Genomic DNA, 26,556 nt, shown 5'->3' with positions numbered 1-26,556 from the left:
GGGCTGAAGGAGACACAGGAGAAAGGGGACAGCTGGGGACATGGGGGGGGGGTTGCTGGAAGGAGCAGCCTGGTGCCCGGGGGGGGGGGGCTGGAAGGTGTTCAGGGGGCAACAGGATGCAACCGGTGGCTCTCTCCCCTGGCTATGTGTCACTATGTCAGGGCAGTGCAAAGCCATTTGAGAACCAGACTCTGTTTCTTGTTTTTGTCCAGAACATGGATACTTAGTTTAAATTTTTTTGTTTGTGAGGAAGCTGTAGGAGAGAACAGTGGGACCCCAGCGTTAACTCTCTTGCCTCCTTCAGCAGATGAGTGTCTTGGCTTAGGCACCTGCCCCACGGTGACCTCTGGCCTCTCTCGGTTTCCTGTCATTGTTTGTCTGGATCTGAGGCTTGGGCATCGGAGGAGCTCCGAAGACCGGCTTCCACAGCTGGGACTTCTAACCTGCCACTATTCTTACCTTCAGGTTCTGAAACTCCTTCTCCTCCTCTTTGAGGACCTCCAGCTGCTTCAGTACTGAGTCTTGTTGGAATTCACCCCGGTCCATCTACAACCCAGAAACGGCCGCTCAGTGGATTGGAGGTGGGCTAAACGTTTGCTTCCCCCAAGGAAAAGATAGAGAAATGAACGCAAAAGAGGCTGGTCATCTCTGCCTCCCCCTCCCCACCTCCTCTGGCTGCCTGGCCCATGGAAGGCAGGTAAAGGAGGCAGGAGGAGACTCCAGATGTTGTCATTGTTCCCGAAGCCCCGTCTTGAGAGACAGAGAGAGACAGACAGGAGGGGTAGGGGTAGGGGTGGGGGCCGAGTGGGGGAGGGAAGGTTTGCTAAGACCGCACTTTCTTCCCTTGGGCTAGATAGAGCATCTCACTTGGATGATTCCATTCAATCCATGGAGCATGTACTGAATTGTGGGCCAGGCGTACGCAGATTGAGGTGCATGAAGATATATGTGTACACATCAGGGAGCTGGATCTGTAGATAATTATAGGACCTCGACTGCTGGGCACTGAAGGCTTAATGAAGGTTTTTGGAAAGAATCACAATGCATCACTACCTGTGAGATGCTGGCAACAGGGGCCACACCTGTTATTCATAGCAATGACTTGAATGTCCTAAGGGTTATCTTCTTAGCAGAGGCCAAAGAACCTAGGGGCAAGGATCACTTCCTGCTTCTCTTTGGGTCCCCAGCACACCCGGTACAGCACCTTGTGTATCATGGTCATTGACCAGAATGCTTTTGGAACGGAATCATATGCAATCATCTTGATTTGTCATGCCTAGCGCAGTGCCCAGTATATGGTAGGGCCGTCACAAATGTCCTGTTTCTGTTGGATGGATGAATGAAATGGCATAGCTCTAAATGACTGAAAATTAAAATAACAGACTGAAGGTGGAGAATGAAGCATGCTTGGCACACAGTGGGTACATGAATCTGAATAACCACAGTGATGCTTATTTTGTGGCACACAGATGCCTCCCCGGCGTCCCTTCTGCACGTGACATGTTCTAGGACAGGCTCCCACCCACTCTCTGAGCTGGGACGTTTCTTGTTCCTTGTGACTCACTTTCTTGGTCTCTTTCTGGAGCCTCATGAATCAACCAGAGGGCTTCTATACTGTTTCATTCCAGCCAATGCTCTGTTTCTGCCTGGATTAGAGTTCTTTCCTCCCAGATTCAACTTCTAAGCCTGCCTCCCATCAGGCTTAGAAGAGCCATACAGGGGCCTGGGGGTAGAGGGAGTCGGGGAACTAAGGTCTCCCCAACGGGAGGCTTAGGGACAAAGCCCTCAGCAGGTCCCTCCCCCTCCACCCCACCCAACCACACACACCCTCTTAAGTGACTGCTGAGCAACCCGCACTCTTTTAGAGATAGTCTGAGGCAACCAGAAGTGAAGGGAATTTAAGGCCCTGTTTGGGATGGAGGACAGGCCAGGGTCCTTCCACACCAGCCTTGATGAAACCCATCTACGGAGACCCCCGTCCCTCTCCGGATCTAGGCTCTGGTTTCCACTCTTGTGATGTCAGGCGTCAGGCACTGTGTTAGGCCTGGAGGAAAGAGACATGCAAAGACTTGGGAACGTGCCCTTGGTGGGACTCCGAGAAAACTGGGGGGCTGACACGTAAGCAGAACGATGCACTATAAAAGAGGAGCAGGCAAAGTGTTGGGGGGAGAGCAGGAAGTGCGTGGCTCTTCCCGCAGGGGAGGACAAGGACAGACAATTATGGAAGAGGTGACATTTGAGCTGATTCTCAAAGGAGAGTGTGAAATTCAACAGACAAAACCAACAGGCAGAGGGAAGAGCCTGTGGAAAGCCTCCAAGGTAAAAAAGACTCAAAGGCCAGGAACTGCAACGTTTTGGAATGTCTGGAGGGCTGGGTGCGTTTCGTAGGAAGATGGGGCTGGAAAGGCCAGCAGCCACCTCTTGATGAAGGAAGGGCCTGCTGACATGCTTGGTGGTCGGACTTTATCTAGTCGACACGGGGAGCCACCGAAGGATTTTAAGCAGGCTAGTAACAGGATCCGATTTGCATTCTAGAAGGACCCTTTTTGGGGGACTCTGGAGGGTGGGCTGAATCAGGTGGTAAAAAAAATAAATAAATAAGGTGGTGAGACCACTAAGCCGTTGTAATAGTCCAGGGAGCCACGATGAGGCCCTAGTAGGGAAGTGATGGTGGGATAGAGGCGAGGGCACATATTTGAGACAGTTTTTTGAGGTGCAGTTGAAAGGACCTGAGAATGAGAATTAGAAAGAAAAAGACCAGTGAGGAAAATGTCTGTTCGATTCAATAATGTCGGTGAGCATCTACCAGGAACTGTGAGGCTCTGAGACACAGGGACGAACAGGCAGCTCGCTCACGGTCTAGTGGAGACAGATAAGGGAAGGGGTGATTTCAGAGCCACACGGTGGCTCCCGTTTCTTGAGCACTTAACTGTGTTCCTTGGGCTCCAAGCCCTTTTTGCGTTTACCCATTCAGCTGTCACCACCTCCCTGTGCTCTATGACTTTCATCCCCACTTCACAGATGAGGAGACTGAGGCACAGAGAAGCCCATGCTCTCTACGCCCTTGCCTGCTGCTGCTACTCCAAGGTATTTTAACCATGACATAGTATGCACTAGAGTTTTCTAGCACGGCTTTTCAGATTCCTGCTCGTATAACTGGGCGGATTACCGTCTATCAACGGGAATCAGGAAGAGGAGGGGCAGGCTTAGGTTTGCTGGAAAAGTTATGAGTTTGCTTCTGGTAAGCAGTCTAGTTTCCGAAGAGGAACCTACGTTTCTTGCAGACTTTTTGGGGGGAAGGGGTGGGGGAGGGGCAGGGCATGTACCAAATGTCTATAATATTCATGTGTGTATAGAATTATGTATAGAATACCTATGTATTCTATACTGCACCTGGGTGGCTCAGTTGGTTGAGTGTCTGACTTCGGCTCAGGTCATGATCTCGTGGTCCGTGAGTTTGAGCCCCGCGTCGGACTCTGTACTAACAGCTCAGAGCCTGGACTCGGCTTCAGATTCTGTGTCTCCCACTCTCTCTGCCCCTCCCCTGCTCATGCTCTGTCTCTCTCTGTCTCAAAAATAAATAAAAACACTTAAAAAATTAAAAAAAAGAATTATGTATTACGCAACAACAACGTTATGGCAATTTATGCATATGTCTTGTCTCTCTACCGAATAGTCAGGTTCTTTGAAAGCTGGGACTACATCTTCGAGTCTCCCAGAACACCAAGTGCAATGGAATAGACAGACGATAACTCATTGTTGGCTGAGAGTAGGTGTCTGACCTATTATGGGGGGGGAGGGCACATCTTGACCGATGCTCTACTTCTGGAGAGCATCCAGGCCACCAAGAAGCCTCTGGAACCAGGACCTTCAGGGCACCGAGATCAGGGTGGGGTGGGGATAAGATGGCGTTCTCACCATCAGCTGCTTGATGGTAGGGTGTTCCTCAGCCTCCCGACCAGACGCAGGCTCCTTGTGGACAATCTCCACTCGGATGTCATTCTTGGCCGACACAACCCCTTTGAGATCTGGACGTAAAATAGGCAAGGACAGATGACAGGTTCAGTCCTCATCCTCAGGTGTTAGGGCCTGAGATGTTAAGCCCCTGCTTACCCCCAGGGCTTACCCTTCAGTCCCTGAACTCAGTGGCTTCAGACTCCCCTCACCCCCCCCTCCCCCAAGCAGAACACCCGTGTGGACGTGCTGTGGGCTGTTGGGGCCTCAGCTCTCTTCCTCTGTTGGCCCTACTGCATGCATTTCGGCCTCTCGCTGCTGTTGTCCTGGCTTCAGACGTCATCCACATCCATTTGTCTGCTTTACAGAGCTAGGTGCTTTTTATCCCTCTCAATTCTCACCTTCTTCTAGAAGTCTTCTCTGGCCTACTCTACCAGGCTCTGATCTCTCCATGTAGAGAGTCACAAATCTTACTGGTAGAAAGGACCTCAAGGTCCTGGGGCCAACCCCCCTTGCCCAAAGCGGAAACATCACATGGACCACAAGGGGTGGTCCAGTTCCTGTGTCAGTGTTTTCACAGTGGAGGTGTTAACGCCTTCTAGAGGGGGCGGCCCATTAATCGTCTGGAGAGCTCTGTCAGAAAATTCTTGCTAAAACATTCTCCCCTGTAATTTCCACTGAGAGGGGGGTGAGGGAGCTTCCAGGACCACCTCACTGGGGGAAGTCAAGAGGGCCAAGGCTGCGGAATTTGCAGTGGAGGAAACCTCGTGGGGGACATCCAGCTTTCTTCTAGTACATGAGAGCTGCCCAGCGGTGGAGGGAGTAGACTTACTCTGATTGTTCATTTTGTGTCTTAGAATCATAGAACATTAGAGCCAGGGGGGCCACAAATGTCACACCATGTCATCCCTTGCTGTTAGACATGAGGAAACTGAGGCCTAGAGTAATGGTGGCTTGCCCAAGCTCACATGGCGGAAAAAGGTAGGGCTAGAAGACCGTGTCTCCACTGTTTTCCTCCACTCAGCCATCCCGTCTGACGCTTCCACGCGTGTGTCTGTCGCACGAAACGTCAGAGCTATGGCCGGGGTGAAACTCCAGGCACACGTGATTCTTCAAGAGTGCACCCGTGCCAGAATTTTATTGCTAGTGACTACAGACCTTTAAAAATCTTCACAAAGGGATTCCTCGAATGCTTCCCGGCACCCCCCCAACCCCATTTGTAGGTGACCTGCCTTTCTGGTTAGACTAGCAGAAGTCAGAGGGGGCAAAGATCAAACCACCTCTCCCCCTCCCGGCCCTCCCAGATTTCTCTGCCTTCTATGCAGCCGCACGCGTTCCATCCAAAGTGCTGGCTGACTGCCTTGTCAGAGTTCCAGTTCGGTCCAGTTCCGCATCAGCTGAGAGCCCACCATGTGCCAGACAATACACATAGCACTGCACGTACAGAGGTGCAAACAAAGACCCCATCCCTGCCCCAGCAGCTCACAGCACCGTTAGGGCCCCCTGCTCATTGCACTCCTGCTTACTTGCTCTCCGGGGCAGTCTAAGCCTGGCCTTTTTCTCTGTCCCCCTCCCTGAGATCCCGGGGGTCCCTCCCGTACTTCTCTGGGAGCGCGCACAGCAGAAGGCCACGATGGTTGCCATAAGGACGAGGAAGGCCACGCCGGCTCCTACGGCCACCCCGATGATGACGGCCATCGGCACAGACTCTGTGGGAGAGAAGCAGGTGGGGCTGATGAGAAATCCAGGGAAACCGACTCTCCCCGAGGGGGCCTTAGCCAGGGTCCTGGACCACTGCGCTCAGGCCCTCCTGGGCAGTGCCTCGAGGGCTTGGGTGGGCATAGGCCGAGTCCAACAGGGGTCAGCTCCAGCGGGACTCAAGGCGGAGGAGGGGTGGGAGGATAGGGGGAGGGCAAGAGCAGGGGTGGGTGGGGAGGGGGGCAAGCAGACATGGGGCGGGGCGGGGCGGGGCGGGGCGGGGCAGGGAGGGCTACCCGGAGATTAGAAGCAAGGCTGGGTACTCTTTAGCTTCCCTCTGTACTAAACCAGGAATACTCTGTAGGGAAGTGGCTGCAGGGGCCTGCTGGGCATCAGGGTAGTAGCCGCCAGAGGCCCAAGTCTTAGGGGCGGGGGGGGGGGGGGGGGGGGGGGGGGGGTGCATGGGATCACATCTCCCCCCTCCCACCTCTCTAAGGAGAAACTATCCTTTTCCTCGAACCTCCCCACCCCCCAGTCCTCCCGGGCCAGTGCTCTGGGCATCTAGGCAGCCCTCCGGGAGAGAAGCCTCCAGCTAGGCAAGCCCTCACTCCCTGCTGAGTTTCTTTCGCAGTCTAGCGCCCTAGCCCTGTAGAGATGCAGAAGGGGAGGGGCAGGTATGGGGGGAGGGGTGTTCCAGATAGCCCTGGTCCTTCTGTGGTTGCATATGGGCCGGAGCACAGGATTTGGAGCCCTGAAGAGTCCACTGGGAATAGAATTAGAAAATGCGGGGGCAGGGAGACCTTACAGCCTACTGAGTCCAAGCCTCCCATTTGTAGATGGAAACACTGAGGTCCAGAGAAGTCACTTGACTTGGTCAAGGACACACAGCTAGAGTCAGGGCAAATCCAGGCTTCCTCTTGCTCCCTACCTAGCTCTGTCTGCTGTATCACACAGCATCCTCTAAAGTTCACGTGCTTGGTACAGCCCAGACTCCATCACTTCTTCTGAGAAACTTACTTCACCTCTCTTTTCTCTAAAATGGGATAATTATAGTACCCAACTCAAGGGGTTGTTATGGGGTTTAGATGAGTGAATGCAGGGGCGCCTGGGTGGCTCAGTCAGTTAAGTGGCCAACTTCAGCTCAGGTCATGATCCTGTGGTCCGCGAGTTCGAGCCCTGCATCGGGCTCTGAGCTGACAGCTGAGCCTGGAGCCTGCTTTGGATTCTGTGTTTCCCTCTCTCTCTGCCCCTCCCTTACTCTCGCTCTGTCTCTGTCTCTCTCTCAATAAATAAATAAACATTAGATGAGTGAATGCAGGTAAAGGCCTTGGAACTGAGCCTGGCTCCAGGTCTATTCAAGTATTTTCTCCTGTTTCTGTATGGGAAGAAATGTAGCAGGTCAGAACCTTAGATGAGAAGAAAAGTCCTTTTAGAGCCTCCCTGTCCCCTAACCTGTCCCACATCGTCAGTGTGGATGACTGCAGGACGTCTAGGGATTTGTCTTGGGCTGGGGGTTAGCCTCTCATTGCTGTTGTTTGCTTTAAAGCGAGGAAGAGAGGAAGAAGCCCTCAAGCTCCGGCCTCTGGATGCAGCTGGGGGGCGGTGGCGGGTGTCTTCCCCCCAGGGGGAGCAGGTGCCTGGGGATGGCAGTATTGGTGATGATGCTGGTACTCTCCTTCCACCCCAGGGTTATGCACAGTAGTGCACTCATCAGCTGCCTCTTGGTGGCCAAGATCACTGTTAGAGTGACAGGGGAGGGGACAGGAGAAGGTGGATGTGGAGAACACTCAGGGATGAAAAATGGGAAGTGTTTGGGTTGGGCTCAACACTCAGAAGTAGAAGAGGGGACCAGAGCTCAGTAGAACTCAGACCCATGAGCTTGCTTTGGGCAAATAAGATGATTCTATCTCCAGGTTTTAATTCTTTTAGGAAAGGAAAGCTCATTGGTTCTGTACTTTTGACTTTTATTAATTTGCGTTTGATTTAGTTCCTCCTCGATTCCTAGTGAGTCTCCTTGGAAAAACTGGAGTCTTGTCTCAGACGAGCTCAGAGCCAAAGGATGACCATGAAAAGTTCCTGAAGCTCTCCATACCTCAATATTCTCCCATAAAACTAGAGAACCAGGCAATGAATGGTATCTAAGGTGACTTTTGACTCTGGCATCCTGTGAGGCCACCTTCCCTCGACTTGTTAACAGCTGGGAAGGCACCGACTTATCTGGAGAACTGTTCCTGAGTGGGCAGGCAGGGGCAGAGAGAGAGAGAGAGAGAGAGAGAGAGAGAGAGTCTGCTGGGAACAGGGGGACCACTGGGGTGGCATTCCCTGTGCAACCTGCTTGTGTATTTTCTCCTTGCCTGGCTCCCTGAGGTCTGCTCTAGGCCACCTGTGCAGGTTTTACTTCTCAGATGTCCCCTGGAGAGGGCCTGGAGGGAGGGGCGGCCTGCTCAGCCTCTCCTCCTTTCAAGGAGGGGGACTGGACTCTGCCATGAAGGAGGGTGTCAGGGACTGCAGATGAGTGTGAACAGACACAGGTGAGATGGAGACAGGAAGGCGACACCACCTCCAGCTCTGGGAGTGGCTCTGAGGGGTGACAGGGAGAATACAGCAGGAGCTCTACTGTGCTGCCTGGGAATTGGCCTGTGCCAGGGCTGATGCTCTTAAAGGGGCATGTCCGCCCAAAGGGGAGGGTGTGTGGGCCCCACAAGGAGTCTGATGAAGGAACTGGCAGGGCCTAGCTCCTTCAGGGTCCATGTGGCAGAGGACCCCCCACATCTTCTTTATGGTCTTTGTCGGGCCCCGTGGAGTCTGGCTTGCAATGCCCTGATTCTCCTTTTGGGTTCCCGCTTGGACAGTCGGGGCAATGGTCCTCCTGTGGGGTCCCAAGACAGAGCCACTGAATCCTGGGAGCCCGATGACCGCTTTGCTGCTGGGAGCCTAGAGAGGGAGGCACTGCCCAGCAGCCTCAGCAGGGCGGGTGCGATGACAATTCCATGGGGAGCTGTGTTGAGGAAGGGGGGCAGAGGCAGCTGAGCGGAAAGCATGGATTAGCATGGATTATGCAGCCAAGGTGCTGGGAGGCCCTGGCATCCTGAGAAGCACGGCCAAGCTGGTGATGATGTTGAGAAGCAGGAAGAGTCAGGGAGAGCCTGGACACAGAGGGAGGCCAGGCCTGGGGGCGAGCTGACCCGAGAGGGGAGGAGTGGGGCTTCCAAGAAGAGAAGGGATGGGAGGGACAGAGGAGGAGGGGCAAGAACCGGTGTCCTGGGCTGCGAGGAGCCTTTGGGCTCTGGTGGCAGTGACAGAGGGGACAGGTCTCTGGAGTCCGTGGACCCAAGCTGGCTGGGAACCCCTCTCCCTGCTCTGGCTGCACTAAAGCCTGGAAGCGGGGGGAGGGCAGAGAAGTTAGTGGCCTGCGCAGGCCTCCCTCCCCCTTTTAGGGCCCCTCCCCCACTAGCCCAGAGGTCCCTTCCTCCCCGCCCAGGGAGCTCTCATGTCTCCTTCCGTACCTGCTTCCAGCCCGGCTCCCGACTTCATTTCCGAACCTGTTTGGAAATAAAGCAAGCGTCCACAGCCAGGGCCTGGCTGGCCAGGGTGGGGTGGGACTGGGGCCGGCCATCTGGTGGGGATTGGGATGAGGGGCTCCCTCCTCTCTCACGGTTCCGGGGACCATCCCACAGACCCAAGCTAACTGAACTGAACTTGGAGTTCTTTCAGACTGACTTAGAAGAGACTCCAGAGCGGGGGAGGGACCAGAGAGAGAAGTTAAGCTTGGGAGGGTGGGAGTGTCTGGAGAGGTTGGGGTTTGAACACTAAGGGGAGGGCATGGAGGTGGGGGCACTGAGGGGAAGACATGGAGGGCAAGCAACGGGGAGGGGGCGCTGGGAGGGTTTAGGATGATGTGTAGATGATAGTATGCAAATTATGTGCAAAGCATTATGCAAAGCAGCACCTATTAGTGAAGAGGTGTAGGGAGACATTGATCCACAGGGTAGCGCTGAGGTCCAAAGGGTCCAGCTGAGACCACCTGCTGGGCCCAGAAACTCTTGCCGGGGCCTGACAGCCTGTGGGTGAGCCTTAATCTTGGAGGAGTCAGACACCGCCAGGGCCGAGGACCCTGGACCGTCCTGTCTGCCACAGACCGAGTCCCCTGGCAAAGGGGCAAGACGTGCCTCCCGTCCCAGGACCAGCCGTCCGCTGAGCTTCTGGGAACCGTGCTGCCGCGCCCCTCTGAGGCTCCCACCCTCTCGTCCACATGAGACCTTAGAGCAGACACTGGAGTTCTCAGCATCTCCCTGACCAGGAGCTGGGCAGTCTGTACATGGGGCCACAGTGGGGTGAGCCTTGTTCCTCCCCCTTCTCCTCTTCCCTCTCACGCACCCAGCAGGTCTGAGCCCTCCTGCCCAGCGCTGCCCTCTGATGGGGGCGGGGGGGCCCTTCAGAGCACAGTGGTGTGTGTGTCTCCTATGTTCCTGGAGGAAGTACAGGTGATCTGAACCTGACCCCCCAAGTTCCGGGGACTGGGGCAGCTCCAGTGTTGCCCCTTAGCCTAGCATGTGCACTTTGGGGGACTTTCAGGTGACCGGACTGGCTTGTCATCTTAACAGGCTGGGCCAGGCTCCCCAACACATCGCTTCCGGTGTATCCCCGCAGGGACAGTCCTCAGTGGATCACACACCCCTAAGGGCACTAGGGAAATGCCAAGTGCACAGAAGCCAGGGCCCTTAGAAGCTGCTGGAAGGCTGATCATGGCAGTCAATTTGGCTTGCTCTGTGGTCGGTCACCTATCCCTGAAACGTTGCCCTGAAGAACCATCATCCTCAGCAGTTTTCTCCCCATCTCCTTTCCTGGTGTGGGATAATGGCTTTGCCTTGGGGGAACTGGACCAAAGAGGGCCCCTTCGGTGACCTGACCAAGGCTGTGTAGCACGTTAGGAAGAGCGCTGTGACTTGTCCTTGGGCTCAATCTGCCTGTAGCCTTAGCTGGGCTCTGTCCCCTCAGGACCCCGGAAGACCTCGCCTGGGGCCCTGCCCTAGGTGGGGAGGGGGCCTGCTGGTCCCATCACCCCCTGGTGGCCCCGGAGGCTCCTACCTTGTTCCTTGAGCCGGATGATCTCCGTGTCAGAGCCGAAGCTGTTCCAGGCGGTGCAGTTGTAGATGGTCTGGAAGTCAGCCCGAACGATGTTGCTGATGGTCAGGGTGGAGATGACCCCCTCCTCGGTGCTGACCGTCTCCACCGTGTAGCGCCCCGACGTCCCGGACTCCAGCACGTTCTCCTTCCAGGACCAGGCCTGTCCGAGTTGCTCAGTTAGGAGAAGATGCCTACCAGAGCCACCATGCCGCCTCCCAGACGGTATTTCCATCGTCTTAAGGGAAGCCTTAAGTGGGTCTGCACTGGGACATTTTCCAGGCAAACAAGGAACGCTGTGGCAGCGATTGGAGCCCTCCCTCGGCTGGCCTGTGCGGGTACCCCTGACCCTGTGCTGCCCTGGCAGGTAGAGGCAGAAGACCAGCCCCAGAGTGACTGAGCCTCATCTTGCAAGAAGGTGGTGGTCAGTGCAGGCAAATGCTTGGAGGGCACCGGGGAGCCAACAGTGCTTTCTCATGCTTGGGGCGGGTGACATTTTGGACTGGATCATTCCTGGTTGTGGGGGCTGTCCCACGCACTGAGGGAAGTTTGGCAGTATCCTTGGCTTCCACCCACTCGATGCTGGGGGCCCCCTTCCAATTGTGACAAACAGAAATGTCTTCAGACAATGGTAAATGTCCCCGGGGTGGGGGAGGGGGGCAAGATTGTCCCAGTTGAGAACCACTGGCCAAGAGTCAGAGCTCTATGAAGAGAGAGATCAGGAGTGAGTGGACTATTCTGCAATGGGCATGTGTTACAGTTATCATTTAAAAATTTTAAACACGTGTATTTATTTATTTTGAAAGAGAGACAGCGTGTGGGAGAATGGGGGGAAGGGCAGAGAGGGAGGGAGAGAGAATCCCAAGCAGGCTTCACCCTGCCAGCACAGAGCCTGATGCGGGGCTCGGTCTCACAGAGAGTCGAAACCAAGAGTCGCACGCTTAATTGACTGAGCCACCCAGGTGCCCCTCATTTTAAAATATTAAAGAGTGACGCGAAAGGGGAGGTGTAGGTATCAGTTCTATGGGTGAATTCTTGCAATTTTTGTGTGAATTTTTGGATGGTGAGTGAATTGAATGCCCGAGAAAGTATGTAACAGCAATAATACTCTGATAATAATCGGGAGTTTACAGAACGACATCTTTAGCTTTAAAGCCTCAGCATCCCAGCCTCTGGCAGTCACAGGCACCTGTTGTTCAGTGCGCGTCCCCTACGCCCTCCCTGGCACCACCGCACTGTGGGAGGGTCGAACAGCCCTGTGGAGCTGACCCTGGGGCAGTCTTCTATGTCCTGATAGAATAGATGTCTGTCCTAGGCAATGGGGATTTACTAAAAATAGTATCTGACTCCCAGGAATGCTGGAAAATGCTCATCTTTGTTTTCGTGCCTGGGCTTGCACCAGTTTCCGATGGACTTGGGTGAAGACCCTTGCTTTTGCAAACGCAAACACCCAGCAGGGCCAAAGTGTGAACTCTTCAGGCTGCCTTAGCTGCACTGTGGGCGTGAGTTTTGAGGAAGGGAGGGGAAATGGAATGATACTTTTAGAGGCGAAACCTTGATAAGTGGGGTAGGGCTCTCCGTGGGCATTAGGGCAGTGGAGGCCAACATAGAAGGACTCTAGGGCATGCAGAAAGGGAGTCTGCGGACTATAAACCACACCCTTTAAGATTTTGCCAAAGTTTGCCTTGAACCCAGGAAAGGGAAAAAATCACCTGGCTTTTTTTTTTTTTTAAGTTTTTTTTTTTTTAAATGTTTATTTATTTTTGACAGAGAGAGAGAGAGAGACAGAGCATGAGCAGGGGAGGGGCAGAGAGAGAGGGAGACACAGAATCCAAAGCAGGCTCCAGGCTCTGAGCTGTCAGCACAAAGCCCGATGTGGGGCTCGAACTCACAGACCTCAAGATCATGACCTGAGCTGAAGTCAGACGCTCAACTGACTGAGCCACCCAGGCGCCCCTCACCTGGCATTTCTTTCAGCCAACCTCGCTTGCCCCTCTGCTCCCAGCATGCAGAATTTGCTTGGAAGCATTACTGTTAGGGCACAGCTGGACAGCAGAGTTAAATGCACTTGCAGATGAACCCTGGGATCACCTTGTCTTCGTGATGCCTTTCCAAGAGAGACAAGGCAGGTATACTTTCCCCCACAGAGGACAGGAAGCTTGGAGGTTGTGCACTGACTGGCCCAGTGGTTACAAGCTGCGGGCTGAGGTGACCCGCCAGGCTGCTGGCTGTGCTGGCAGAACCCCAAACCCTCCCCTCCCGGCCCCAGGGCACTTACAATTCGGTCGGGGGGCGGCGTGCTCCGGATAAAGCACTTGATCTGACCCTTCTCCCCATGGAGGGCATGCTGGGTCTGGGTGCTGGAGATGATGGGGGGTCCTGTGGGGGAGACAGCATCACATCAGGGATTCAGGAAAGGCAGGTTCCCTGGCTGGACCCTTCTTGGGCTTGTTCAGAAGTTGATCCATTAATTCAAGTATTCAGCAAACATTTACCGAAGGCCTGTATGTGTAAGGTAAAGTGCAAGGCAGGAGACTCGAAGATAAATTAAGCGTTCAGTCATAAACCTCTCAAGGGATGACGAGTGAACGCTTCTAAGTCAGAATGCCCAGAAGACATAAATAACTGTAATAAAAGGTGGTGAGTGTTCGCACAATGGAGCAGTATGGATGAAGTGCTGACCGACTTCAGAGGAGAGAGAATAGTTCTGCCTGGCGGATGGTGGGGAAAGCTTTATGAAGGAGGTGGGAAACTGAGAAGGGAGTAGGGGAAGTGTCCGGGAGGAAGGCCACTAAGTAATGCTGGCTCTAATGTCACCTCCGCCTTACCCAGCGGTTTCCATTTTCAAGCCATTTTCCCCCACGGCCAGGAGAGGGTGCTCTTGCCTAACAAACCAGGAGTCCTTGCAAGGTTGGGCAAGCCCGGGAGGAAGAGAAATAAATGGTGGGATGTTGTTCCTCTACCAAGGGGAGATCACATTGGGGATCACCAATGGCCGGACACGTTCACAGCTCTCATCTCTTAGGTGTCTTAGGAGAGCCCGTGGTTCATTGCTTTTCCTGCTTCCACTTACACACCAGGTGAGACCACGCTCCAAAGCTGATCCTGACATCCCATCTAGTGTGGCGGGGGGAGAAAGGGAGAGAGAGACAGAGAGAGGGAAATGTTTGTCGATGTCTCCAGGAGTACCTGCCTTATCCACCTCATCCCACAGCCTAGACAGTCCACCTGGAACCTGCAATCTAAGAGTGCTTCCCATCCAGTTCTGCCTTTTATCTAACCTAAGTCTTTCCTACAGGACGCCCACCCGGCAGGGAAAGGGGGAGGGAGGAGAGGCTAATTCAGCCATTTGTTCAGCTAACTTCCTGGCTGGATTGGGCGGTTGAACAAGGGGTGTAGGGTTGGAGACCTTCATGCTCCCTTCCCAATCCCCGGGGCAAAGGTTGGAGCTCTGGTGGCGGAAAAGCGAGGAAAAAGAGCTAGAACAAGGGATCTGGAGGACAGGCAAATTTATGCTGGGAACAAAACAAAATTCGCTGTAAACATAATTGCTGTTTATTAGCCACCTTAATTAAAACAGATTTGCATTTCTATGAGTACCTCTCAGCCAACGGGTTTGGGGGGGTACTGGGAGACACTCAGGTGACTGCTACTGAGTTCAGGATGGCTAACAGCTGGGACCCTCCAGATAAGGGCTTCCAACCCGGGGCGCCTCTGAATGTGGGTGGGGCTAGTTTCTCTCTTGGATATTTATGCTCCAAGAAGTCTTTGGCCAAAAAGGCAGGAGGGCTGGATGTTTTAGGAACTTGGAGGGCACTTTGTTTCGCTGTTAGCTGAAAGTAATGATACCACAAAACTGTTTCCCTTCACCTCCCAGGAGCTAGGAATTCTCCGGGGGTGGTCCTCAGGCATTCTAAAAGCCATCAGGCAAATGCGTGTGTTTAAGGGCTTTTTAGAGGAAAAAAGAAATCAGAACAAAGGTAGATGGGGTTGGGCAATCAAAGCACAGCGGGAGTGTGGTTTATCTCCCCTTGCCCATAGATCCCAGGTTGGAGCCAAACCAGTTGAGACATGTGCCAGTTTGCTCCCCAAAGGGCAACGGGACGCAGTCGCCCACCAGCCGGGATCTGCTGTGAGGAGAACCCCATCTTGTTTTGGATCCTTTCATACTGTCCTGTCTCTTGAGCCCAGTGCAGGTCCCTTTCCAAAAGGCTCCGCCATCCCTGCACCTGTTCTCTAGACAGTTCCTCTCCTGTGCCCGGCTGGCAGGCTCTTCCCCCTGGGCCACTTAATCCATCCCCGGGCATCAGGGCAAGATGACCTTAGTTTGGCAGAAACAAACGAACGGCTTCCTTGCTTCACTCTGATCCCTTGGGCGTTTCTCTTCCTGGAGACCTGGGGGAGCTGGTGCCAAGACTGGCGGCAGAGGAGGGGGTGTAAACATGATCCCTGGCAGGTGCAGATTAAACCCTGGGTAAGTGCCAGGGCACAGGCTGGGGTGCCCCTTCCAAGAGAAATGTCCCTCCAATGTGTACGTCCCTCTTACCCCCCCCCCCCCCAAGAAACCACTTTGAATCCCTATTGGGAAATGCCTGAATGTGTAAAGTGGCAATGGGATGTCAGTCCCTCCTTTATCCACCGTTTCCCCTGAAACGAGGATGTTCCTTGAACAGCTTCAGGCGTGGGGACCCTGGAGGCCACGTGGGAGTCTGAAGGCCCCCAGCCCGGTGGCCGCAGTCATGGGCAGGGCAGCGGGGGAAGCTGCTGATTTCACCAGGGCCTGGTGCCGGAGCTGAGTGTCAGACTCCAGAGCAACAGGAAAAGGCTGCAGCCTGTGTTGCCATGGATATACGGAGGCGCGAGATCAGATGCTGTTATTTTTAGCCCTGCAGCGCCAATTTATTGGTGGTGTCCTGGGGACACAGAGGAAGGCAGGAAGACTCCTGAGTCAGGGTTCTGCCCAGGACAGGTGGCCTGTGAGTGCCCCCGGGGTCTGAGCAGATTCACTCTCCCTCTGGGGCTGCCCTGGCTCTTGGGGAGGAGGAGAGGAAAAGAAATCGATGGAGGGGGTCTGGCTAATGAGGAAGTCAGAAGGGGATGGCTGTGGAGGCACCAGGCCGGTTTCAGTTTGCCAGGGAAGGGGGAGAGTAGATGAGGCTGCCTGTGGGCAGCTTCCTGGATCGAGATGAAGCCGACGGGGCAGATTTCTAGAACACGACTCAGCCCCTCCTCAAGACCCCCATCTGGGGACAGGACCCAGAGGCCCTGTACCTGTGGGTCTGGGGCTCAGAGCCCCAGGACTTTGACCTAAGGCATGAGGCAGACTACGTGGGGCAAGGGGGCTTGAAAAGGGAAACCAAAAGCCCGGTGGAGAGAGGAAGTTTGGAAACACCAGAGGGACTTGGCCTTAGCTTTTCTCGCTCTCTCAAACCGGCAGCTTTGGTTCCCCACCATGGCCCAAGCACGTATCGTGACAGGGACGTTGGATTTCCATCTTGGTGCTACAGGCTTCTCGGGTCTGACCCAGCTTCTCTGTGACCTTCTGTATCCCACCATCCGAGCCTGGTTCGACGCGCCGTCCCCTAAATGTGTCATTTAACAGTCATCTAGTAACCCGAACTGTGTTCTTGGAGAGATATGAAAACGCTCTCCTGCTGTAATGGTTTTATCATGTGTAATAAGACACGTTCTGTGCCTTCAGGAAGACCCCCTGAATGCTTGGTCTTGCGGAAATTGTGGCAGGTCTCTCTGCTTGAGCAGCTCTAATGCAATGGGAAGGCGCCAACCAGGAGTCACGGGAGATGCTCCCTTAAATGCCCTGCAGGGCCAAGGTCAAGGTCAAGGGTAGACACAGAATCTAAATTGATTGTCTAGTGACCCTCTGACCCTCTCTGCCTGGCCAGGATAAAATTCATTAGTTACCACTGTTAGGGCTGGGATCCCTTAGGAGTAACAAAGAAGGAGGAAGGTGACCCATCTAGCCAGGTCCTTCCTCCTCTCGGGGCTGGGCTTTGACACAGGCTCAAAGAGGTGGACAGAATTGCTATGGATCCAGGGTTGGAGGTGGGAGCAAGGTCCAGAACCAGTGACAGCCCTTCTGAGGCAATGACTGGGACCAAGATGCCTTGGGCCCCTCTCTGCTCCCTCCCACCCCCCCCTAGCATGAGTGAGGGTCTTACCATTGACTGTCAGGGTCACCTCTCGCTCTCCAGCTCCCACCCGGGGCACCACGGCTCTGCACACATATTTCCCAGCATCCTCTTGACGGACGGTTTTGAGGGTCAGTGTCTTTTCATTGCTCAGGACCTAGGAGAATCGGGGGAGGATCAGATACAGAAAATGGAGCCCGGCTCTCTCTGTGTCCGAAGAGAACCCGAAGAGCTGAGAGGCAGGCCTGCTGGACGTGACAACAGTCTCCAGCACCTCAGTAAGAACCAGGGGAGGGGTAGGAGGCAGGGTGGCCACTGAGCTGTCCAGAGGAGGTTCACAGCACAGATGCCTCGGTGTCTAAGGGCCGGGCACATGGGGGAAGGGGTGAGTGTGGAAGGGGGAGGGGCACCTCCTGGCTGGGGTCCTGAGGCTTTCTCACACAGGCAGGGCTCCCCACCAGCCGGTACCGGGCTGGTCCCGCTGAACTTGTTTGAGGGTGCCTGCACCTGTCTTTTCTGAGGCATTTTCAGTATCCTTTTGAGATAGAGTTTGGGGTGACCCAAAGACTTTGGCATTAGCTAGCTCTGAGTTCGAATCTTGACCTTGGCAGTGACCACCTGGGTGGCTTTCGGCAGTTGCATATCTGCTCTGCTGAGCTTTCCTTATTTCTGCAGTGGGGGGGCAGTTGTGCTCATGGGGTGGTGCAGTGCCGGCACGTACTAAGCTGCACAGAGGTCGGTTTCTATCTGCCTCTCCCTTTACTTCCCTCCCCAAGGCTCTCGCTGGTCCTCCTGAGGGGAGGGACGTCTGATAAACATACACACACTAAAGAACACATATATTTTAAAAGAGGAACACAAGAAGAAAGCAGCGTTTAACTCAAAAGCTGAAGGATTACTTAACTATTTGGGGGAAGTTGAAAAGCCTTTCTAGAGACTTTTACTCCCAGCATTATTGGTGGCCGCCAGCTTTTTTTTTTTTAAGTTTATTTATTTATGGGGGGGGAGGGGCAGAGAGAGGGGGACAGAGAGAGAGCATCCCAGGCAGGCTGGACACTGTCAGTGCGGAGCCTGATGCGGGGCTTGAACTCATGAACCGTGAGATCACGACCTGAGCCAAAATCAAGAGTCGGATGCTCAATTGACTAAGCCACCCAGGCGCCCCCACTTGCTTTTTCTTTTTTTTTTTTTTTTAGTAGAGTTTGTGATAGGACAAAATGGTTCAATGTGTTTAGGGTTAAAGGGGTTCATGTGGGTACTGGGGTCCCTCTCCTCTTTTTTTTAAATTATTTTTCTTTATATTTGAGAGGCAGAGAGAGACACAGTGCAAGTGGGGGAGGGGCAGAGAGAGAGGGAGACACAGAATCCGAAGCAGGCTCCAGGCTTTGAGCTGTCCACACAAAGGCGGATGCAGGGCCCCGAACTCACAAGCCGTGGGATCATGACCTGAGCCGAAGTCGGACGCTCAACCGACTGATCCACCCAGGCGCCCCATCCCTCTCCTCTTTCTGGGGCTCTTCTCCCTTCAGATCACCCTGGAGGCTTATGTCCCCAATCTAAGAGTGTGAGGGGCCCCAGAAGGCGTTCCCATGGTCAAAGGCCCTGTGGGGTCTGAGTTGAGGACTTACCACACCAGAGCCCCGCTTCATCCAGACGATGGTCAGGGATGGGTTGCCTGTCCAGGCACAGCTGAAGACGGCATCAGAGCCCAGATCCACGAGCAGCGACTGGGGCTCCGTGGTCATCCTGGGCCCAACTGTGAAGGGAGGATGGGGGAGACAGGGCTCTTGATGGGTTGGGAGCTTGAGGAGAGGGGTCCCAGAGAGGGACACCGGAAGTAAGAGACCCCTGTCCTCCAGCCTGGCCTCCCTTGGGCCCACCCACTGGCAGCAACAGCCCTATTTCTGCCACGATTTGCCTCCAGGGCTCTCCCATCTCCTGCCCTTTGTTCTGGTTCTGGGAAGTCCTCTCCACCCCTCCCCCCACCCCAGCCCCAGTGCACAGGCAGAGGGGACTTCCTCCTGCCCCAGAAATCCTGGGCATTAGGATCTTTATGTGTCTGCCCTGAGGGCATTTGCCCACCTCCTCCATGCTTCAGTTCTGTGCCCTGGAGTTGAGTTACCCTGTGCACCAGGCCCAGGTCCCAGAGCCCTCCCAGCGTCCTCCAAGGGGCTCTGAGATAAGGAGTACAAGGTAGAAGAAGCCAGGCCTCTCCCTGTATTCTCCGCTCTCCCGGGCCCTCAGGTTATCCTCTGTTCCAGCCCTGCCCAGCTTTTTTCTAACCCCTGGGAAGTAGCTGGGCCTGGTCCAGTTTCCCATGCCCCTGCTAAGGGTTGGTGAGCGTTAATGGAAGCTCCTCTCCGGCTCCCCAGCACAGAACACCTGTAACCAGAGCCTTCTGCAGACCAAGCCTTGGTCCCCAGAGTGGGTGCAATGGTGGAATTGTAGGCGCAGTGAAGGGAGGGTGTGCAGGGAGCCGCTTAGCTGCTTTGGAGGAGCAGAAGAGTGTGAAATCCAGGGTCAGGAGACCGGAATTAGTCCCTTGACATAAAAAGGGAGTAACAGCACTTTCTGTTAGGGCCACTGGGGCAAGGGGAGGGGTCAGATATAAGAAAGTTTGTCAAAGTGCCTTTAAAATCAGAAAGTGTAGTAGATGAGCTAACGCTTATTGCCGCGAACACATCCGGCCTGCCCGTCAGTGATGGGCTGGTTCACCGGGGTCCCTCCCAGGCCGTCGGAAGGGATGTGTCCTCGGGTCTCTAAAGGGAGGGAGCGGATTCCCAAGGAGCCTGGCCTGAGCTCTCCTTTTGCCACTTGCTCACTGAGTGACTTTGGGCCTCTATCCCCTCATCTGAGTGACGGGAATAATAATCCTTCTTCCCTGGGTTACTACGAGGGTCAAGGTAAACCCAAAACACCACACGAGGAAGCTTTTCTTAAAGCGGGGAGCGCTGTGAGCTTGTGAGGCGTTGTTATGTTGTGTGCATTGAGTCCAGCAACGGTCCCTCTGGCCCTGAGCAGAGATACCCCAGGGCCGGCTGACCTGGGGAAGCCCCCGGCAGCTGCACTCACAGTAGACGTCCACCGTGCGGCTGATGTTGGTGCTGCCCAGGGCGTTGGTCACCTCACAGGAGACAGGCTCTGAGAAGTACGTGTAGTCCACAGCTGTCCGGTACACTTCTCCGGATGCTTCCTTGATGATCTGGCCCCTCTTGGCCCACCTGCAATACGGGCCCCGCATGCGGCTGTGGACCTCCAATGGCCAGGGTGTTCCTCCCACCCAGGGGCATCTCTCTGGGAGCTGGAAACCCCGATCCCTCAGGAAAGTGAGTCACGCATGGGGCAGGCCCCCCTAGGGGTCCCGTGGTGGGGGCAGGAATCTCCACAGAGGGATACGTGACAAGCAGGTTGTTCTGGAGGGAGGGGGGTGGACTACTCAGTGGGTCAGCCAGGCTGGTTGGCTAGGAAATGGATAACCCCCCCTCGGTCCCCCAACAGCTTGGCCATCCCGCCCTGAGCTCTTCTGAGGGTGCTGTCTTATTGGGATCCATGCTGGAAAGGCCGAGGTCTAATGTCATGTGCCCATACATGCATGCACACCTGCACCCACACACACACCTGCACCCCCCATGCACATGCGTGCACACACACACACGCACATGCATGCACACACACATACAGAGAAATTTGATTTCCAGACAAGGTGAGGAGTTGTGGGAGGGGTATCAGCCAGGGGTCCCGATGGCCCTTCCTTGCACTCAGCCAGCTCGCTACCTCTCCTGTCTCGACCCCTGTCCCTAGGGTAGGTCCCCTCATTGTGCCCTCTCTCCCCTCCCATGGAGGGCACTTGCTCTTTTTCCTGCCCAGTCTCTACACTCCCACCCTGGCTTCGCTCCCCAGGGCCTTGGCTCCTTCAAGTTTGGTCAGACAGGTGGGAAGAGGGCTGTGCGGACATCTGTCATCTGTCATCGGCCAATCGGTCCCACCGAGGGGAGAGACTGAAAAGCCCTGGGCTTGACTTGGTCCAGGCCCTGGGGCGGTGATCTCTGCATTGGACCAGTGACTGGGCAGCTAAGGCAGTGCTAGGAGCCCCCAGGTGTGTGTGTGTGTGTGTGTGTGTGTGTGTGTGTGTGAGGGTGGGCCTTTCTTTACAGATCTCCAGGGAGAGAGTTCAATAGCTTCCTCTGGTTTAACCTCATTGTGGACAACACTTACTTTAAAAAAATTTTTGTTAACGTTTATTCATTTTTGAGAGACAGAGAGTGAGCTGGGGAGGAGCAGAGAGACGGGGTGACAGAATCCGAAGCAGGGTCCAGGCTCCGAGCTGTCAGCACAGAGCCGGACGCGGGGCTTGAACTCACTGACTGCGAGATCATGACCTGAGCCGAAGTTGGATTCTTAACCGACTGAGCCACCCAGGCGCCTGACAACAATTACTTTTTAAATCACAGAACCTCCAACCAGGCTCCTCCTATTCCAAGCCTATTTTGGGGGGTGTTTTTCTTTGTTACCCCATGATCGTGACTCCCGGTACCCACAGTCTCCCTGCCTTCTTCACCTTCCCCTTCTCGTGTTCCTGGAGCCTTTCCCAGCACCACAGAGAACCATTTCTTGCCTTCTCTCCCCCGGCTTCATGCTCAGTCCGGCCCGGCCAGCCCCGAGAGACGGCCACGTCTTGGCATCGCATGAGGCGCCCAGGCTGGCACCATGTGGTTATTATCGTGAGTTAATATCACATAATTATTAAGAACATGATTAATAATAACAATTATAGTTTAACAACAGAGCGAACCATAGCTCCCCGAGAGCTTAAGGAGCTTCCCAACAAACTATTATGAGTTATTCATGAATCATTTCAATTTCTAACTTTAATTTAATGACCAGACTTCACAGTCAGGCACAGCCCCTGCCTGAGGCAGATGAATTCAGTCCCAGGCACACGGTTGGGGATCTACATCCAACCTCTGGCTCCTTCGGCCTTGCTGAATGAAGGAAGCGTGGGGTCAGGTGGTGGGAGGCTAAGGGGGGCTGCAGCTGGCCGGACCTGGAGGAGGGGAGTGTGAGCCTCTCCTGCTCTCCCAGGCCTGCCTCTGGCAGGGGGTAGGGAAGCTAGGGCCCAGGCCAGCTGGTTTCACAGGGCCGTTCTCTTCTGTCATTGGAGTTCCTGGAGAAGATGGGGCTTTCTCCTCTTCTCTGGGGCCTTTCATGGTGTAAGTCACAGAGGGAGAAAGCTCCACCCGCTTAGCCCTGAGGAGGTTAGAACTGCTGGGACTCCCACAGGCCTGGAGCCCAGCGGGACAGCTGGGGGACCGAGCTTTCTTGTTCCCAGCTGTGCTGTGGGAGCCTGCCCCCCTATGCAGCGGCTACCCTTAGCCCCCTAAGGCCTGGCCCTACCTCAGTGGCAGAGTGGGGCGCAGGAGGATTTCCTTCCTAGACTCTCCTGTCCCAGGGTTGCGGGCAGGAGCTGGCTGTGGAGGCTGGGCCCTTCGCAGCCCCACACCAAGGCCTTTTGGGGACACCCCAGGGGTCTCCTCCTAATCCTGCTCAGTCTTTTTCCTCCCTTCCTCTATATTCCTCTCCCACACCAATAAAACCCTCTGTAGGGATTTCTTCCAGAAGCTCAAACCACTCCTTCAAGCAGTTGGCCACAGGGTCAGGGGTGATCCAGGAGCAAACCCGCAGCTCTCCGCCCTCCCCTTTCCTCTCTCTCCTTTGGCTTTGCTTTCTCCTCCTCCTCCTTCCAGTCGGATCCTGTGCACTCCCCTTCCACCCCACCTCTGCCTCCACTGTTGTCTCCACCGCCTCCCTGAGCCCCTCTGAAAAGGAGTCAGATTAAGCCTTTCCCAATCAATGTCTAATTTGGCCCGAGTAAATGTAAGAGGATTAATTATTTATATCACAGAATCAGGAGGCCTGGCTGTCACAGCCGACAGGCTGTCCTTAAATAGCCCTGCGTTTTACGCTGGGTGGTGGTCCCCTCTCCCCGGTACCTGTGGGGAGCGTGGGGGGCATGGGAGAGCCTGGAGGACAATACCGAGAAGCAGGTGGGGAGCCACACTTCATGGTGAACTCGGGCCTGTTCTGCCCTCCTCGGGCTCCTGGTCCTGGGGGGCAGCTGCACCTGTTCCCATGCCCACCCGTGTCCCCTTTCTGGGTGCGGGGGTGGAGGGAAGCCTAGCTCTACTTTCTGAGATCACAGCCTCTTCGTCGAACAGGAAGAAGCAATCAAGATGAATGGAAGTAAAGAAACACAGATCCCTGCAGTCTTGTCAAAGTCAGTTGGGGAAAATCGATGTACTTATGTGAGGAGATTTGTTTAAGGCTTTGCCTCTTGGATCCCAACACCACATCTAGAAGGACCATCTGCCGGCTGGGCGAGCCCTCTCTCAGGGGGCGGAGCCAGCGTGGGTGGGTGCAGGGCGGGGCTGCCCCCTCCTTTCTCCTCCTCTCCCTTCTCTCCTGAATTTTCCTAGTGGCCAGAGGGGTTCCCTAAAAGTCTCTGGAGTCCCGAAGGGAGCGTGGTCCACACTGAAGTGTTTTCAGGGCCTTTGGCTAATCAGAGGGCCGTGAGGGGGAGTGAGCATCTGCAGGGAGGTCTGTCTCTCCCTGCACCACACAGCTGCCCCTCTGTAACCAGGGGCTGACCTGTGACCAGGGAGCTGGAGGCCAAGAGAACCTACATGCTCTGTGCTTGTTTGTTTATCTGTTGACTTTTTAGTTAAAAAAAAAACAACCCAAAACATTGTGGGGCACCTGGGCGGCTCAGTCAGCAAAGCCTCTGACTCTTGGTTTTGGCTCAGCTCATGATCTTGCGGTTCGTGAGTTCAAGCCTCCGGTTGGGCTCTAAGCAGCCTGCTGCTGGGAAGCCTGCTTGGGATTCTCTCTCTCCCTTCTCTCTCTCTGCCCTTCCCCTGCTCATGCTTTCTCTCTCAATAAACAAAAATGACAACAAAACTACAACACACACACACACACACACACAAAACCACTTTGAAATTGTAGAAAAGTTGCAAAAGTAGACCAATTAAGTGCCATATTCCCTTCACTTAGATTCACTAGTTGTTAATATCTTGTCATATTTCTTTATGATGGATGATCTCTCCATACGGAGATTTGAACCTTATCATCCACATCACTGGTGGTCTGCCTTTGGAGAGTGGTGCCCCTGACAATCAGGCCCAGCAGCCTGGTTTCTTGGGTGTTTGCTCACCCTGTTCTGGTCAGAGGGCAGGGGTGGAGTGGGGGACATCGCTGGGTCCTAGGGCACAGCCCTGCCCTCTGCCCAGCCCTTCATAACCTGGCAGATGACCCAGAGCCTGGCCGCGAAGAGAAATGGAAGTTGTATGCTCTGGTCTCCTGGGTCCAATAGGCATTCTTGGGATGGCTATGAGGGTGAACGTGGGATGTGTCTGCTTGGGTGCCTGTGGGGGTCAAGGGCTGCCCAGGGGAATGGGCATTTGTGGGCCCTAGTGTTGAGGGATTGCGGGAAGATAGATGGAGCAGACAGCAGAGAGAAGCTGACCCTGTAGAGAGGAGCCCAGGCATCGCAGGTGCAGGGTAGAAGCCCAGAGAAAGGGCATCTCTTTGGGTCTTTGTTTTGCATCTGAAGACAGATGCCGGATCTCAGCCAAACCAGACCTGCCCTCCAGACCTCCAGGGCCGCACAGTCTCGGGGATCCTTCTCCTGCCTCTAGCCCAGTGAATGGTTAAATTGGACAGGACAGATGGGCTCCAGCCTCTCTTAAAATATCCTCAAGGATAAAGTCTCCGTGCCTTTCCTGGTTTTTGGTTCCAGTGTCGTTTAATTATCTGCACTGCAGGGAGCTCCTCCTTGCTTCCAACCTGAATCTCTAGCTGCCTCTTTGGCCCATTTCCTCTTATTGTGCCCTCTGGGCTGCACCGCCTCTCGTCTCCCCTGTCCTCCACTCCCACTGGCCGGCTGATTATCTAGTCTGGGACCATTAGCATCCCTGGCACCGGCTGATGCTGCAGCTTAATAACCCATCTCCATGGCAGAGGCGACACTCTGGGCTCGACCATCAAGGCTGGGCTGGTGGGAAGGACCGGACAGAGTTAGGGCCGCTGGGCTGGTGGGGAAGGACCGGACAGAGTTAGGGCCGTGGCGAGTTCCACACGGCATCTCAAGGAGGTGAGTGTCTGCCCTTGAGCTTCTCCGAGGGCACGCCATCCCCTGAAATCTTGTGCGGTGGCGGTGCACAGGCAGGAAGGTGCCCCGATGAGTCAGCCCGCGTTATGAAGTGCCTGGTATGTGCCCCGCGCTGTGCTCCACGCTGAGCGCCCTAAGTGGCTAAATTACAGTTCTTGCCTTCGAGACGCTCCATCAACAGGGACAGATAAGCGTGTAAAAAGCAGTGGTGCTTTTATCAGTGTTGCGAGCAAGGGGCGCACAGGGGATAAGGGTATAGACGATCCTAGGTGCCTGCTGGATAGGGCCAGCGGCCCCGGAAATCTTACCCCACGCAGGTGAATGGTTTGGTAAGCACGCGGCTAGAATCTGGGTTCTGATCTTACTGCTCTTCCTGGTTGTTTTGACTTTTTTTTTTTTTCCCTGAGCTTCTCTGCCTCTTTTCAGAGAGAAGGAATAAACAAGCGATCCAGACAGAAGGGGGAATACCTCCTGTTTCCAGTGGAAGGTACGTGCGTGAAATTTCATGGGCATGAGAGAAAGGAAAAGTCTACCTGGCCAGGGGTTGGATGGGTGTGCGGGGAAGGGAGAAGGATCCTGGACACCGGTAGCAAAGCAAGCACTGTGCTGTGTGCCCAGGGCCATAATCGACACCCCCTGTGATAGGCAGCAGGGGTGGGGAGGGGTCCAGTGGCCAGGCGGTGCCTCCTTAGCAGGACTCTTACCTGTACTGGGTGACAGCTGGGTTGGCCTTTGCAGAGCAGTGGAACGTGACGACGTTGTCCTCCAGCACCGGCTGTGGTTCCACCGACAGGTTGACGAGCGGGGGGTCTGAAGAGAGAAGAGATTCCCTTGCAGGCTGGGGAACTGTGGCCATGGTTTGGGGGGGAAAACGGGGCAGGAAGTTTCCCAGGGTGACATGGGGGACAAAGGCCAGAGATTCTGGTGAGTGGCCACCTGCTGGTGGGCCCCCTAGAAAGTTGGGGCCCTGAGCAGAGGGCTCCCTTGCTCCCTGGGGGTGCTTGCTTCAGCACTGCTGGTGGTGGTGGGGTCTGGGCTCCCACTGTGGATTCAAGGTCTGGTGCTTAAATGAAAAGCCAGCCAGGAAGCACAGTTGTCTGGGCCCCCAGAAGCCTGCTGCCTGCCCATCTTCCATTTGTGAGAGGGAGCAAAACACTTCAGACAGGAGAGGTGGGCAAAGGGGGTACAGGGGGCACACAGAGTGGGGGGTGGTGGGCACTAAGCCCCATTTAAATACACTTTTTTTTTGTCTTTGAAATGTCTGTTTCATATCTGTCTGTGTAAAGGTTCTGGTGTATCTGTTAACTTCAAAGTGGCATTTACACCCTTTCATCAGCCTAATCATCTCTGCTGGGCCCTGACTGGTGTCACCCAGCCCTCAGCTCCCCAGGCTGGGCTAGTCTTTCTCATTCAATGTATGGGGAAGCCAGGCACTGAGGTGCTAAATGGTAGGAGGTGGAGGAG

General features: G+C 54.8%; 1 protein-coding gene and 1 long non-coding RNA gene across 2 annotated transcripts in view; one reads left to right on the top strand and one right to left on the bottom strand.

Annotated features, from left to right (window-relative positions):
• The window catches only part of KIRREL3 (kirre like nephrin family adhesion molecule 3), a 493,013-nt gene that overhangs the window by 740 nt on the left and 465,717 nt on the right, over positions 1–26,556 (bottom strand). Inside the window, exons 7-15 of the mRNA XM_049654577.1 lie at positions 25,797–25,902; positions 19,998–20,146; positions 18,554–18,681; positions 16,956–17,082; positions 13,055–13,155; positions 10,741–10,939; positions 5,556–5,663; positions 3,919–4,028; positions 460–546 (exon numbers count right to left, since the gene is read on the bottom strand). Of these exons, the coding sequence (XP_049510534.1) occupies positions 460–546; positions 3,919–4,028; positions 5,556–5,663; positions 10,741–10,939; positions 13,055–13,155; positions 16,956–17,082; positions 18,554–18,681; positions 19,998–20,146; positions 25,797–25,902 (1,115 nt within the window). The remainder of the gene's footprint in view (positions 1–459; positions 547–3,918; positions 4,029–5,555; positions 5,664–10,740; positions 10,940–13,054; positions 13,156–16,955; positions 17,083–18,553; positions 18,682–19,997; positions 20,147–25,796; positions 25,903–26,556) is intronic.
• Positions 499–25,803, top strand: LOC125939053 (uncharacterized). The gene is made up of 3 exons (XR_007462924.1): positions 499–581; positions 17,080–17,203; positions 25,519–25,803. It is a non-coding gene; the product is annotated as an uncharacterized LOC125939053 (long non-coding RNA).

The sequence above is a fragment of the Panthera uncia genome, chromosome D1 (genome assembly GCF_023721935.1).
Source record: "Panthera uncia isolate 11264 chromosome D1, Puncia_PCG_1.0, whole genome shotgun sequence".
In the NCBI taxonomy this organism is placed as follows: domain Eukaryota; kingdom Metazoa; phylum Chordata; class Mammalia; order Carnivora; family Felidae; genus Panthera; species Panthera uncia.
This window is presented reverse-complemented; position numbering and strand designations above follow the sequence as displayed.